A 12,290-nucleotide genomic window follows, 5' to 3' on the forward strand; every position below is an offset into this window, starting at 1 on the left:
TCAGAAATCAGTCTCAATGACTGTGCCATGGAAACCCAGGCATGGATTTCTGACCAGTTAAAATTTGGTAGCAATCCAAACGGGTTGTTTTTAGTTAGAAGGGGCCTGGGGTTTGTACTCTTCCTTGTACCAGGGTCACAAAATAGCATCATTACATAACTCAGTAGTGTAAGCTACTGTGCAAAATGAAATCAGGCTTCATTTGGTTTGTCTGGTTTGTGGATGCTGTGAAGATCTGACCTCTCTTCATACATACTTGGCTCATGAGAAAGTTCTGAAGAAGCTGACAATTCTGTACAGGCCATAAAATCAAAAGTATTTCTGCCTAAATGCTCTTACTCCAATAATTTCTTCTTCAGATATGAGGGAAGGGGATAGGCTTGAATTTCTTACGCATTTTCTGAACATCCTTTTTACTCTGCCAGGGTTTAGGTTGTTTAGTCCTTGGCTATGTCTTGCTGATGCTCTGTCAGAGTTGCACTCTCACTAGCTGACATCAGAGTGGATCCTCAAGGCTGATAAAATTTGAGTGTGAGGGAGACTGCTGTGTGCTGAGGTTACTTACCCCTTAAAGCAGCCATATGCATTGGGATAATAATTTTACAAAATAATAAACCATATCCCTCTTCTTGCTCTCGTTTTTTTTTTTTCCTTTATCACCTTCTTCCGTCGTATTCTGCTTCTTCTTCTTCCCTCTTCTTCTCATTTCCCCTGCAGTTCATTTCCTGCCCTGTTTCTTTATCTCTTCTTCTCCCACTGCAACGTTCCTTCCCTAGCTGTTATGAAGATCACAGATGTGTGATAATGCAGTAAACTGGAGCTGGATCCCCTTCCCTGCTCCTCTTTTCCACTCCTTGTGCTGCCTTCCCGAGTCCTTCGGCACTTACCAGACGGGGGTGGGGAGTAGAAGCAAAGGAAGTATCACACTACGAGGTGAATGCCACCTTGACCCTTCCTGTTTCAGTACATCTTTAACTGTCAAGTATTAGACAAATACCTAATGGCTAGGAATGACTGTTCAACCTCTTAACTTTGCAAAGGTTGGCTACGTGTAATTAAGTCTTTCTCTGAAGCACTTGATTTAAAGTGGAACTTACTGCTCTCCCCAGACCTTCCTTGCTCCTGAAAACGTGTTGCAAAATGTTGTTTCTCTTTCCCCTTTTTCCTTTCTGGGGGTTTCTAGACTCTCCTTGGCATTAGTTATGGTCCCAGTGCAAACTTGGTGAAGCGCAGAACCAGCCACGGAAGCATATTCAGTTTCCGACTCCGTGGCAGAGACACTGGCTCCGAAACAGATTTTGCCGATGATGAGATCAGCACTGCTGGGGAAAATGAAAGCCACCGGGGCTCTCTCTTAATTCCAAGATCTGGGAGGCGTCCAAGCGTGCAAAGTCAAGTGAGCCATAGTTCTCACCCTACTACTCCCAACTACACCCAGACGGGCAAAAGGAACAGCTCAGTGGATTGCAATGGTGTGGTTTCCCTGATAGGAGGAGGCACCGGGGCACTCAACCCAGACCCTACTTCTCCTGCAGGGTTACTGCTCCCCCCAGTTATTATGGAAAAACCTGGGACAGGCGACCTGGTGAGTACTTTATAACTTTTGTATGTGATTCACACTCTTGTTTCCTTCTAAATGTTGTTGGGATTTGCTGTAATTTGTTCACGCGATGTGCAGTCTGCAGTGAGAAACCCAGACCCAGCGTCCTAGGCAGGGTGGGAAGGCAATGGGCTTGTGTCTAGTGCCGTGTAAGAGGTTCACGACTTCTGGTGAGACTTAACTGTTCAGAGCTGGCTGGAGGCAAATACCTACGTCTTGGGTTTGATATGAATTTTCTTTCCTTGTAGGGACATTTTTTAAGTTAGTTTCTTTTGACATTTTAATATCTGACTTTGTCCAGTGGCTAGAAAATGATGTTTTTAACATGATTCGGTTTGAGTCTTACCATCTTGGGACTGCTTTTTCTCCCACTGGTTGCTATCTGTTTGCTTCTAAGCTCTGGTATTACGTATAGCTACTGTGAAGGGCTGTTCTTACAGTCCAAAGGTAGTTCCCAGAAGGGTTTAGCATCCAGTTGAAATAACACCCAGAAAAGATGAGCAGATGATCAACACACTTCAAGCCTTTTTCAGATTGCCAGGATCTTTGCTGCAAAGCACCACTGCTGCAAAATATTTAATAAGGCTGTAAATAAACTCTTAAGACAAATAACATTAGGACCCCAGGATGAATTCACTTGGAAAACCATGAGATGTTATGTTGAAAATACCTGCTATGCAGGCAGGCAATTTGGACAGGTTGCCAGTTTGATGTGGTGGGAATTTATCTCTTAATGTAGATAATCTGCACTGGAGCTCATCACCCTCAACAGTCTTTAATGCAACAGAGGTCTAGTCACTACCATCAGTGTGGGCAGGATTTATTTCATTTTAGAGATTGAAAATGGGCCAGAATAATCTCTCTCCCTGAAAGTGCCTCTTTCTGTTAACTTTAACTACAAGGGGAGCCCAAGATGAAGAAGAATATCAGACGTGTCTTAAGTCAGGTGAGATGAAGTTCAAGCAGAGCAATAAGGTGCCAAAACCAGGTTGCATCAGTGGGGAAATAAGCAAATGTGATTCTAACATGTATTAGGCAAGGCATTTCCTAAAGAGAAAGGTGAGCGAGATGGATCCCAGCCGTGGTGTCAGATTATCAGTAAATTGAGAAGTAGCTTTTTTAGAGTCAGGCGGCTTCTTCCCTTTCAAGCTTTGGACAGAATTTTTTCCCTCACCTATCCAGGCTTTCCCTGTAGTCCTGCAAATAGACTCTCACACTGTACATGAGAGAAGAGGCCATGCTGCGCGTGGGAAGCTGGTTGGTGTGAGAATTATCTCTTTTGCTGACAGTTTTGAGGCTGTTACTGCTTTTTCAGATGTTCACACCTTCGTTCATTTAGGACTTTGGTAATCCCATTTTTACTCTCTGCAGACAAGGAAAACCAGTCCTGAGAGCAGTCTCTAGACAGCTAAGCAACAGAAACACTATTTGTAGATAGTGGGAATTTTATTGGACTTAGCTTGGTGGGGGAAAAAAAAAAAGCAAGCAAGGAAAAAAAAAAAGCCCTGTGCATTAAAGAAAAAAAAAGTCTGAACCAAAGTAGAAAGGCCTCAGAAGATGAGCACTGGATGTCCCTCTTTTCTCCTTAAGGAAAGCAGCTCTGCAGGCTGCTGAGAATCTCCTGGATGCCAGAAAAAGCTTAACAAAGCATGAGAGCACTTAGCCTTTCACAGGAAATATTGGTATCTTACAGGATTGGGTCCTGAGGTGACAGGGAGGCTTTGAGCTCTGACGGCATTTCTTTTCATTTGCCAGCTTCCTGCCTTTTAAAAAAATGGATGTGGAAAACTGAACAGCCAGGGTGGGTGAGCTTGCTTGGCAGTTCCCTGGTCATCTAGGAAATAACACCCAGGCGCTATAGTAACAGATGCTCATTCAGTGATGCAATGTGAAGGATGTTGTGTCTTCTGCAAAACAGGTTTGGTATCTAATCTATCCAGAAAATGTGAGCTGGAGTTAAAAGCTAATTGGCAAGAAGCCCATTGCTGTACAGATGTATTCACTACAGGAACCATAAGCGCTGGGCACAAACGTGCAGCCTCAGCCGTGGAGTGCAGGCAAAAGGAAATAGCAAATCCAACACCTCAGTGTGCTGGGAGATAAATCAACATGCTTCTGGGCTTTTTGTTTGATTATTTTTTGCCTTTTCTGTGTTTAAAATTTGACATTGAGTTTTTTCTTTGTCAGCAGCTCTGGCTTCTTTTTGTAGAATCTTGGTATGTTTGGAGGAAGCAAAAGAAAGATGTTGCAGGGTGAAGCTGAAGTTACCTCATTAACCGCATTGACCCTGCTGCTGTTATTTATTTTATATGAGTGTAAGCCCATGATGAATAAGGACCCACTTATGCTGTTGTATCTTCCCTGAACAAGAAAAGAAGGAGCAGTCCATAAAAAGCTATCACTGTAATATGCATTAAGCCCTGACATGCAGCTTCCTGAGGTGTAAGTGTGGCTTCACTCATGTAAACACAATGTCTGAGTTGATGGAGCTGGCAAAACACATTTTACAGCATTAAGTTTTGAAGATGCATTTGTTTAGGTCCCTCTGTGATGCTCAGTAGTATCAGACGAATGTAACACAGACCTGTCTGATTGCTGCTGAGTGGGGAGACCATTGAACCCTGGTTTGGGGAAAGCCTGGAAGAACACTTCGGATTTAAAAGGCACAGTAAACATCAAATAAGATCTGACCATCTCTGGTTTTGAGTTTCCAGCTTGCAGCCCTTAAGCAGACTATAGTTTCAGCAGATGGTTTCAAACTAGGACCTCCTAAGGTTTCTCAGGGAAAGCACAAAAAGTCACTAGCGCTTTTGAGAATTTTAGCCTGATCAGTTTTAGCAACATTCAGCCCAAAGATTTCACCCCAGGCAAAGTAGTTGGAACCATGATGAACAGCTTTCATGCCTTTGTGTCATTGCAACTGCTACCCTGTGCCCCAGCCAAGGGCTGTGTGCCCATGGGAATGGCTGCGGGTGGCAGCTGAGCTGATGTGAAGGCATCTGTGCAGCTTGTGCCCTCTCCCCTGAGAGAGGTGGCTACAGCACATTGTCCTGCTGTTCAGGCTGGTGACTCAGATGCGTGTTCTCCTGACACTTGGCTGCAGAAGAGCATGTAAACTCAAAAATCCAGTTTTCAAATGGTCTTCACTTGGCCTTGGCTGCTTGGCACAGATGGAAGTGAGTGTGTTCCCATGAGAAACCAACTGTGCTTGCACTTTCCATCTCCATCCCCTAATCTCTGAATACAGCTAGTGAAACAGGAGAGATCTCAGATAATCTCAATGAATGGTGCTTAGGCCCATCAGCCTTATCAGCTGGGGCAGTCTGACTGGTTAGCAGGCTTGCTGGCCATGGGTGGCATGGTCCATGCAGACAGGCATCCATCCATGCACTCCTCTCCATCAAAGCGGTCCTACCAAGTCACCAGGGCCTTCAGCGCACAGTCTGAGTAAGAGGATGGACATCCCATCCTCTGCAGGGAACCCATGCATATCTGCACACTTTGCTGCCCCCATTGATGTTCCCATGCCACATAAAAGCACTCACAAGGAGTGGTGGCAGCGTTGTTGGGGGGCTGCCTTTGGCAGCACAGAGTGTTACACGGCAGTGTTCAAGGCTACAAAGCCCACTGAGGTCATATGAAGAGCAAAGTAGTGCAATATGAAATTACAGTCTGCAAACACCCTCCACAAAGCTGGCTCTGGGTCAGGCATCTTCACCTGGATGTGAAGAGCAACAGGCATTTAAGTCCAAGGGGTGCAGGAAGCTTGTCTTAAGAAACCCACCATAAGTCCTAGTCACTCTCCTGGAAATCTGTGGTGTATCCTGCAGAGGACTGGATCAGGGCCGCTCCTGTTCTCCTACCAGTTTTCTTCAAGTGGTGCAGCTGCTGATTTCATCAAACTTACCCCAGTGTAAATAAGACAGAAGCAGAGCCTGGTGACTGTGCTTAAGTTCCTAATGGTTTTTGACTTGATCTGAGATGCAGAGGTTTGAAAAATGATAAATTTTTTATGCTCCTGCTGATTGCTGGGCTGGGAGTTTGGGCTTTCACCTCTTTTAGAGAAAGTCTATACATTATGTAAGTAACTTCAGGGCACGCTACAACCTAAAGTTTCTGCGCATTCCTGTGGTAGTTACTTGTAGTTATGTATTCTTCTGTTGTGTCTTGATGTTTCTTAGTTAAGAGGCTAGAGTAACATCTCCCTTCACAAGGTAGTGATCTGTTTAAACAGAATTGGATTAAGTTAATGAGCTGTTACCTGGAGCTCAATTTATCCTGGGATCTGATAAGGATGAGTAAGATGTCACTCGTTGTCATTAAGAATTTCTCAAGGGTTAAGAAATGCATGTGACAGCATCCCCTCTTGCCTCCTAAAGCCAACTGGAGCCCTTTCTGGAGGGGAACTGCAAGCTTTTTAGTTTATCCTGACTTTCCAGTTATTTTTGAGATTTGAAGGGGCAGAGGAACGGATGCGGGACTGAGGAGGTGGTTGTTTGCAGGTGGGCAGCTGGCTGTTAGCTGGTGCTCCCCACTGCTTCGCTCTCCCTGAGGCATCTGCTCATCAGAGCTCCCCATCAGCCCAGGAGCAGAGCGGTGCCACCTGTGACATGGCTTTGGGATGGGCAACGAGGCTGAGCTTGGAGCTACCCGGGGTGTCCCTCTTACACTTACAACTCTTCCTAAATTTCCTTTTGGTAGCGCATCTGTTTGGTTTTGTTTATTTTTTTATTTTTTTTATTTTTATTTTAGGAAACTAGAAATGCTGAGTATTGCTAGCTTGACAGGAGTGAAAACTAGTGGGGAGTGAGCCCTTAAGAAAGGCCAGGCTGCTTATCAAAGTGCCAAACTAAGGATTTAGAAGCTTATCTTTTTTGTCTTCATTATTTTAAAAACGCCTAAAACAACAACAACCAAAAAGACCTTGACTTTTGCTGTTGCTGAGCAAAAAAAGCTGTTTTGCTGACCACATTGGTCTGAGGTTTTCTTGTTGACCCTAAAACTGCCTGGAGGCAAAATTACTTTTTTTCCCCTTCTTGCTTTGCCACAGGACTGGTGAAAATGGAAAATGTTAGCAGTTTCCATGCTCAGAAAAAAGGTCAACAAAACAAGCCATCCAAAAATTGCTGCCAGTGTAGACAAAAGCGAGCTAGCCCTCTGCTGCTGTCACACAGAGAGTTGTCACCGTGGCTTTAGATTCTGCTCATTTCAAACTTTGCTTTAGCCCATCCTAAGCCTAAACCAGTCAGATTTGACACAAATATTGCAAGCTGCTCCAGTTTGTGGTGCATCTCTTTAAATAATCAAGCATACTCAAAATTGAATGGCTTCTTTTTAAAGCTGTGCTCTATTATGGTCACCTTCAATCTCATTAAATATTTGTGCTAGTGCCTTACTGGGTCCATTGTTCATGGTGTGGCCTGTCCACCTCTTTTTCTGCTTGAAAAGATTTTTACTGTACAAGGAAAATTAAACTTGTCCCAGTTCCCAAATGTGGTCTTTAAAATGCTGCCATGTATAAGCACATCTTCACAGAACAGTTTTGACATAGCTCAGAAGTGTAGGCACTCAGAAGAAAATAATTCTGCAGTGTTATGCATCTTCATTTACATGTAAATTACTGAATAGTATATTTGTCCCTATAGAATTTAGCTAATCCAAAGGAGAAACATTTCCAGTCAATCAGGGAGCAACACAAATAATCTCACCCCTCTGGAAGTGCCCGTGTTTTAACTCCATCATGAGTTCTCATCTGGGTCCTAAGGATACTCCTTGCATAACTGTAGGGACTGTTGTTATTTTTGCTTAATTTCTATAGGAATATAAGTATGATGAACAACTGCGCCTGTATTCTCTCTGTGATGATAATAGTCTTTGTTTGTCCCGTTTCTGGAGATGCTCTCTATCTCAGAGTGCAAAAGTTGCTGGTTCCTTGCATGACTATTAACTATCTCTGTACTAAAATTAATACATATATATATAAAAACCCTCTCACATATCTATTCTTTACAAAGAACAAAAGTTCAAGAACTTCCCTCAGTAATTTCAAGATTTTTAAGCAAATCACCTGGTTGGAAACTTCATTTCCTGGAAAAAATACTTGATTGTAAACGGCAAGCTGGCTATATGATAGATTAACAGCTCTGTTGGGAAAGAGACTGGTCCTCCTGCCAAGAGCACAGCAGTGTTCCTTACACCCCACCATTGCCAGAGCCTGTGTCCTGGCTCCAGGGATGACCCTCTGCTGCCTGACGGCTGGCAGTGGGAGCTGGGCTTCAGGCAGCTGGGCGAGCAAGCGGCTGGCACTTACAGCAGCGTTTGCTCTAAGCATGGGCCAGCAGCAAATTTACCCCTCCAAGGTGAAGGAAGGAGCCATCACAAGGCTCCTTCGGAAATACCCCTGTGTGTGTGGAGGTCAGCGACTGCTAGCAGTCCCCTTGGCTGCAGCAGAGCTCCTGAAGTCCTGGGGACCGCTTCTCATGACATGGGTCACAGCACTGAGAATGCTGGGCTGGAAAGAAAAAGAGTGACTAAAAAACTTGTTGGGTCGAGAATATTGCATCAAACCTAGGGAAAAAGCCAGTTCCCTGCTTTTTTCCCCTATTATTATTGTTGTTGTTATTATTGTTGTTATCATCATCATCGTTATCATAATTATTATTATTATTGTTATTTATGCAGGACATGCCATACCTTTTTAACTTGGATTTTTCATTTACACACCGGTTTAGTTGAATAAAAAATCAGGAGGAATGAATCTCTGAATGTTTTTCCTTTGACTTTTTACCTCTGCAGTGAATTGTTTTTGCACCTGTAAAAAGTGGCTTTCAGAGAAAGGCCACCAACCCATAACTTTTGCAAAAGCACTTCTGCATGCATAAAGGGGAATATAGTATCCTTCCTGACAGTCAGAAAACTGGTACTTCTGGGGATGGGGCTACCTACAGACATGCTGCTGGTGCATCCTACGCTTCCAGTCAGATGGGATGGGAAGATTGTACAGTGTAAGAGTTAGATGATCCAGAGGAATTTGAGATTTGAGGTTTTGTTATGGTTCATTCTACAGACAGAGGCAACTGGAAGAGTCAGAGTTTTATTTGGCTTTTTTCCCCCCTTTTTTTTTCTTTTACGTTTTTATTTTATTCTACTTAGAAATTTATCTCCCTCATGGTTTTTTATCTCCTTGTCTACTTATTTCTTTTCAGCCCCATGTATTTGTTATGTACTCCAAACTGGTGTAAACGATTATGCAATTTTGTAGATGCTTTCTTCATTAATAAAACATTTGTGGTTGTTTCTTTGGTTTTTATTGGATATTTTTAAGGCGAAGGGCATCAAGCGAACTAATGCATCTGAAATACTGTTTCTGGTTTCCCCAGCTCCTAAAGCAAGGACAGAGAATTTTCTTGTTACGTTATGCACAAGCAGGAGTCTCTTTGAATAGGTTCTGATTACACCTCTGCTTTGGAGATGACTGAGTCATTAACTGAATGGACGAGCCGATTGTTTTAACAAAAGAGAATGTTTTAGAAAGGGGAAAAAAAAAAAAGAAGCTGTTTTGAAGCATTACTGTTTTCTTGGTTTAGCTAATGTTTTAAGTGCTTGCTTTAATGTTTTAAGTCCTTACTCTTCTCTGGTCTTGCAGCGATTGATATTTTTAACTGCAGTACTTTGAATTGACCTGGGACCAGTATTCTGGCTATTATTTTCGGTGTCAACCTGTGGCCAAGCATCTGTGTCCTTTGTGACCATCTGACAAGGGGATGTCCCCTGCCCTGAAGAGGTCACACTCCAGACAGACAGCTCGTAGGGCTCCAGCGCTTTTCCCTGCCATTCTCACAGAGTTGCCTTGCTTGAAGAGCAGTTTCCGTAGAGAAATGGTGAAGAGGAGGGATCCTGAGTCCCTCTGGGTGCTGGTGGCAGAGCTGTGGAGCTGCTACCCATGGCATATCTTGGTTGGCATCCTGGGTGCTACTGGGGGTGGTTAGAGCCATTTCAGACCCGAGTGGTGAGAAGATCCAGAAGACTGAATCCAATTCCTGTAGCTCATTTGACTATGGAGAGGCAAAAGCAGCTACTCTGACATCTCTATAAACCAGGACTTATCATCTTCATAAGGATTTCTTCTCCTTTCACATTTCCTTGAGCTATATTGCAAGAGCCATCAGTATCCATCTATCTACAGTGCATCTCTCTTGCTTACATAGTGTATCAGAACTCACAGCCTGTATGCTTGGAGGAGCAGGACAGGCTGTTAAAACATTTATTTTGTGAGAGTGAGTGTCTCAACCAGGAGGCCTGTGACAGAGAATGATGATGAACCTGGCTTTCCCAAATCCTTATACCTCAGCCCCCACCTTTCCTTCTGCCTGTGGGAGAACTAGAGGAGCAAAGCCAGTGGGATTTGTCTCTGTATAAAGTGGGACCTCTTAATAATAAAAGTCTTAACATCTTGCTCCTGTGAGCTGACAATATAAAGTATTTATTACAGTGTCTGTCTGCAGCTATACCGTGTTTCTGGCTGACTTCTGAAACCCAAGCCTTCAAAAAGCATAAAACTAATTTAAAATGAAGCATTAAATAAAGACAGATTGGGAGTTCTGTTTTTCTGGTATTCTATTTCTTTGGGTTTGGGGCTTTTTAAAAAACTTTTCCGTGAGAAACATGAAAATAAGAGAGCTTGGGTTATTTTTTATTTTTTCCTAAGAAAAAAGAGAAGCTGAGATTCTCCCCTAATTATGGAGCTTCAGAATCCCTGACACCAAAGATCACCAGAATGACAATGTGTTCCTGAGATTTGGCAGTGTTTCAGAACAAGAGAAAACATGTGTTGAGGAGTCAGTTTGCTTGGTATGATATCAAAAGCCTGTAATGGAGCTGTTGCCCACACCCCTTTTTCACTTCTAGCCATATAATTAAACAGTTAACACATTTCAGAAATAATGGATTAATTAATGTAATTAAGCAGGGCTTCTTTCACAAGCAAAGTGCTTGCTGAAGCAGCACTGCTGTTTCTCTGGCATCAGAAGCATTCCTTTATTTTCACCTGCATCTTTCACTGGAAAACATGAAGGTAAAGGGCAGGACAAAGTTTCCAAAATTGCTCAAAGTGTCGTTTTAAAAAGCAGTATTCTGTCAGCATGTGTCTAATTGGGAAATCAGTGAGCTTTGGACTTTCCAAATGGGAAAAATTGTGCTTAGTCAATTTTGAAAATGCTACCATATCTGCCTTGGTTTTGTTCTGCTGATCCAATGTGTTCATTTAAACAGACCTCTCCCTCAGATGAGGCAAGCAAGAAGCAGCTTTTAATGCCCCACCGCCCGTCAGTGGACCACTCGGATGAACCCTTTCAGAGGCAGAGGGCAGTGAGCGCTGTCAGCATCATCACCAGTGCCCTGGAAGGTAAGACATGTCTTTAGTTGCCCAACTCAAAGCCATATGCATCTTGATTGGCAGGAACAAAGTGACACCTAATATTAAACAAAGAACAAAGAACCCTAATATTAAACTCTCATTGTTTTTCAAGAAGGCATTATAGAAAGTTATTGCGACCCCTATGACAGAGGTAATGTTGTAACGGAAGGCAAAATAATAACTGCCTTACCCATGGACTTGTAAAAATCCTGAAAAAAAATAATGCTGGCCTTATAACCAAAATCAGATCTGATAAGATTTTGTGCTCCCGTGGCATTTGATTACACAGGGCTAATGAAGATGCAGGGTGGGGGAGCACCAGACTGGGTGACTGTAGGTACATTTCTATCTCATCTCTCCAGAGCTGATGCAAAGCTTGGCATGTGCAGTCACCAGCTACATGAAGAACTTGCAAGCTGTGGGGGAGGAAAGTCTCCTCCTTGCAGAGCAGCTAATGGGACAGTTTGGTGGGTGTTTGAATCCCACTCTGAAATTTAAGGATGCTCAAAGGACCCATTTGTCCATGCAAATATTTCCAAACAAATGTTTCCATTGCTCATTAGGCTGCTCATTAGGTGAAAGGGGATTTCCCTTCCCTTTCTTTCCACATACAGGAACTTTGCACTTCTCTTTCACAAATTCATTGATAGCAAGACAACTTACAGCAAGACTTCACATTTTAGGTTCTTTACGTGCAGCATGAAAGGGCTCCTTACAGTTCCTCATGTCTCCTACATTGTAAATTGAAACAAGATACGAGGCAGCAGCTAAGAGTATAGGAAAATGTTTGTCAAGAGCACAGTGTGGAGCAAGGGAAATTTCGGATTCTCCTGCAGCCTTACTGTCTGTGTTAGTGATGAATAGAAAGGCAAGACAAGCCAGAGGGGCTTATCTGGGAGATACCTTGCAGAAAGGGACTGGACCTAGCCCTTTGGAGACAGCCCAACATGAAACCACAAAGCCCTCCTTCTTCCTCAGCTTTTTACCATCGCCTGTGGTTATATTCACCAGTATTGTGCCCAGTAAAAATACATATATGTTTAAATAAATAAAGAGTTGTATTCTTAATAGGTAAATAATAACTTCGATGTATTCCAGTGTTTAGTTTACTCCACATTTTATTTGTTCTCTGAGGGTTTTTTAGCAATTAGCTTTGTGATTGATTTGCTTCTTTGCAGTGTGTTAAGAATGCCTAAAAGGTCTGAGCTGGACCTCTTATTTATGTAATGGTACTTTCTATTATTTCTTACCACAGAAACAGAGACCATCAAGTCT

General features: G+C 43.0%; 1 protein-coding gene across 5 annotated transcripts in view; it reads left to right on the top strand.

Annotated features, from left to right (window-relative positions):
* The window catches only part of LOC308063652 (sodium channel protein type 5 subunit alpha-like), a 224,945-nt gene that overhangs the window by 107,478 nt on the left and 105,177 nt on the right, over positions 1-12,290 (top strand). For 4 of the 5 annotated variants that reach the window (XM_080386919.1, XM_080386920.1, XM_080386918.1 and 1 more), the window contains 2 exons: positions 1,184-1,585; positions 10,871-11,003. In XM_080386919.1, the coding sequence (XP_080243045.1) occupies positions 1,184-1,585; positions 10,871-11,003 (535 nt within the window). The remainder of the gene's footprint in view (positions 1-1,183; positions 1,586-10,870; positions 11,004-12,290) is intronic. The other variant, XM_080386921.1, reaches the window with a different exon arrangement.

Source organism: Falco punctatus, assembly GCF_963210335.1.
Source record: "Falco punctatus genome assembly, chromosome: 4".
In the NCBI taxonomy this organism is placed as follows: Eukaryota; Metazoa; Chordata; class Aves; order Falconiformes; family Falconidae; genus Falco; species Falco punctatus.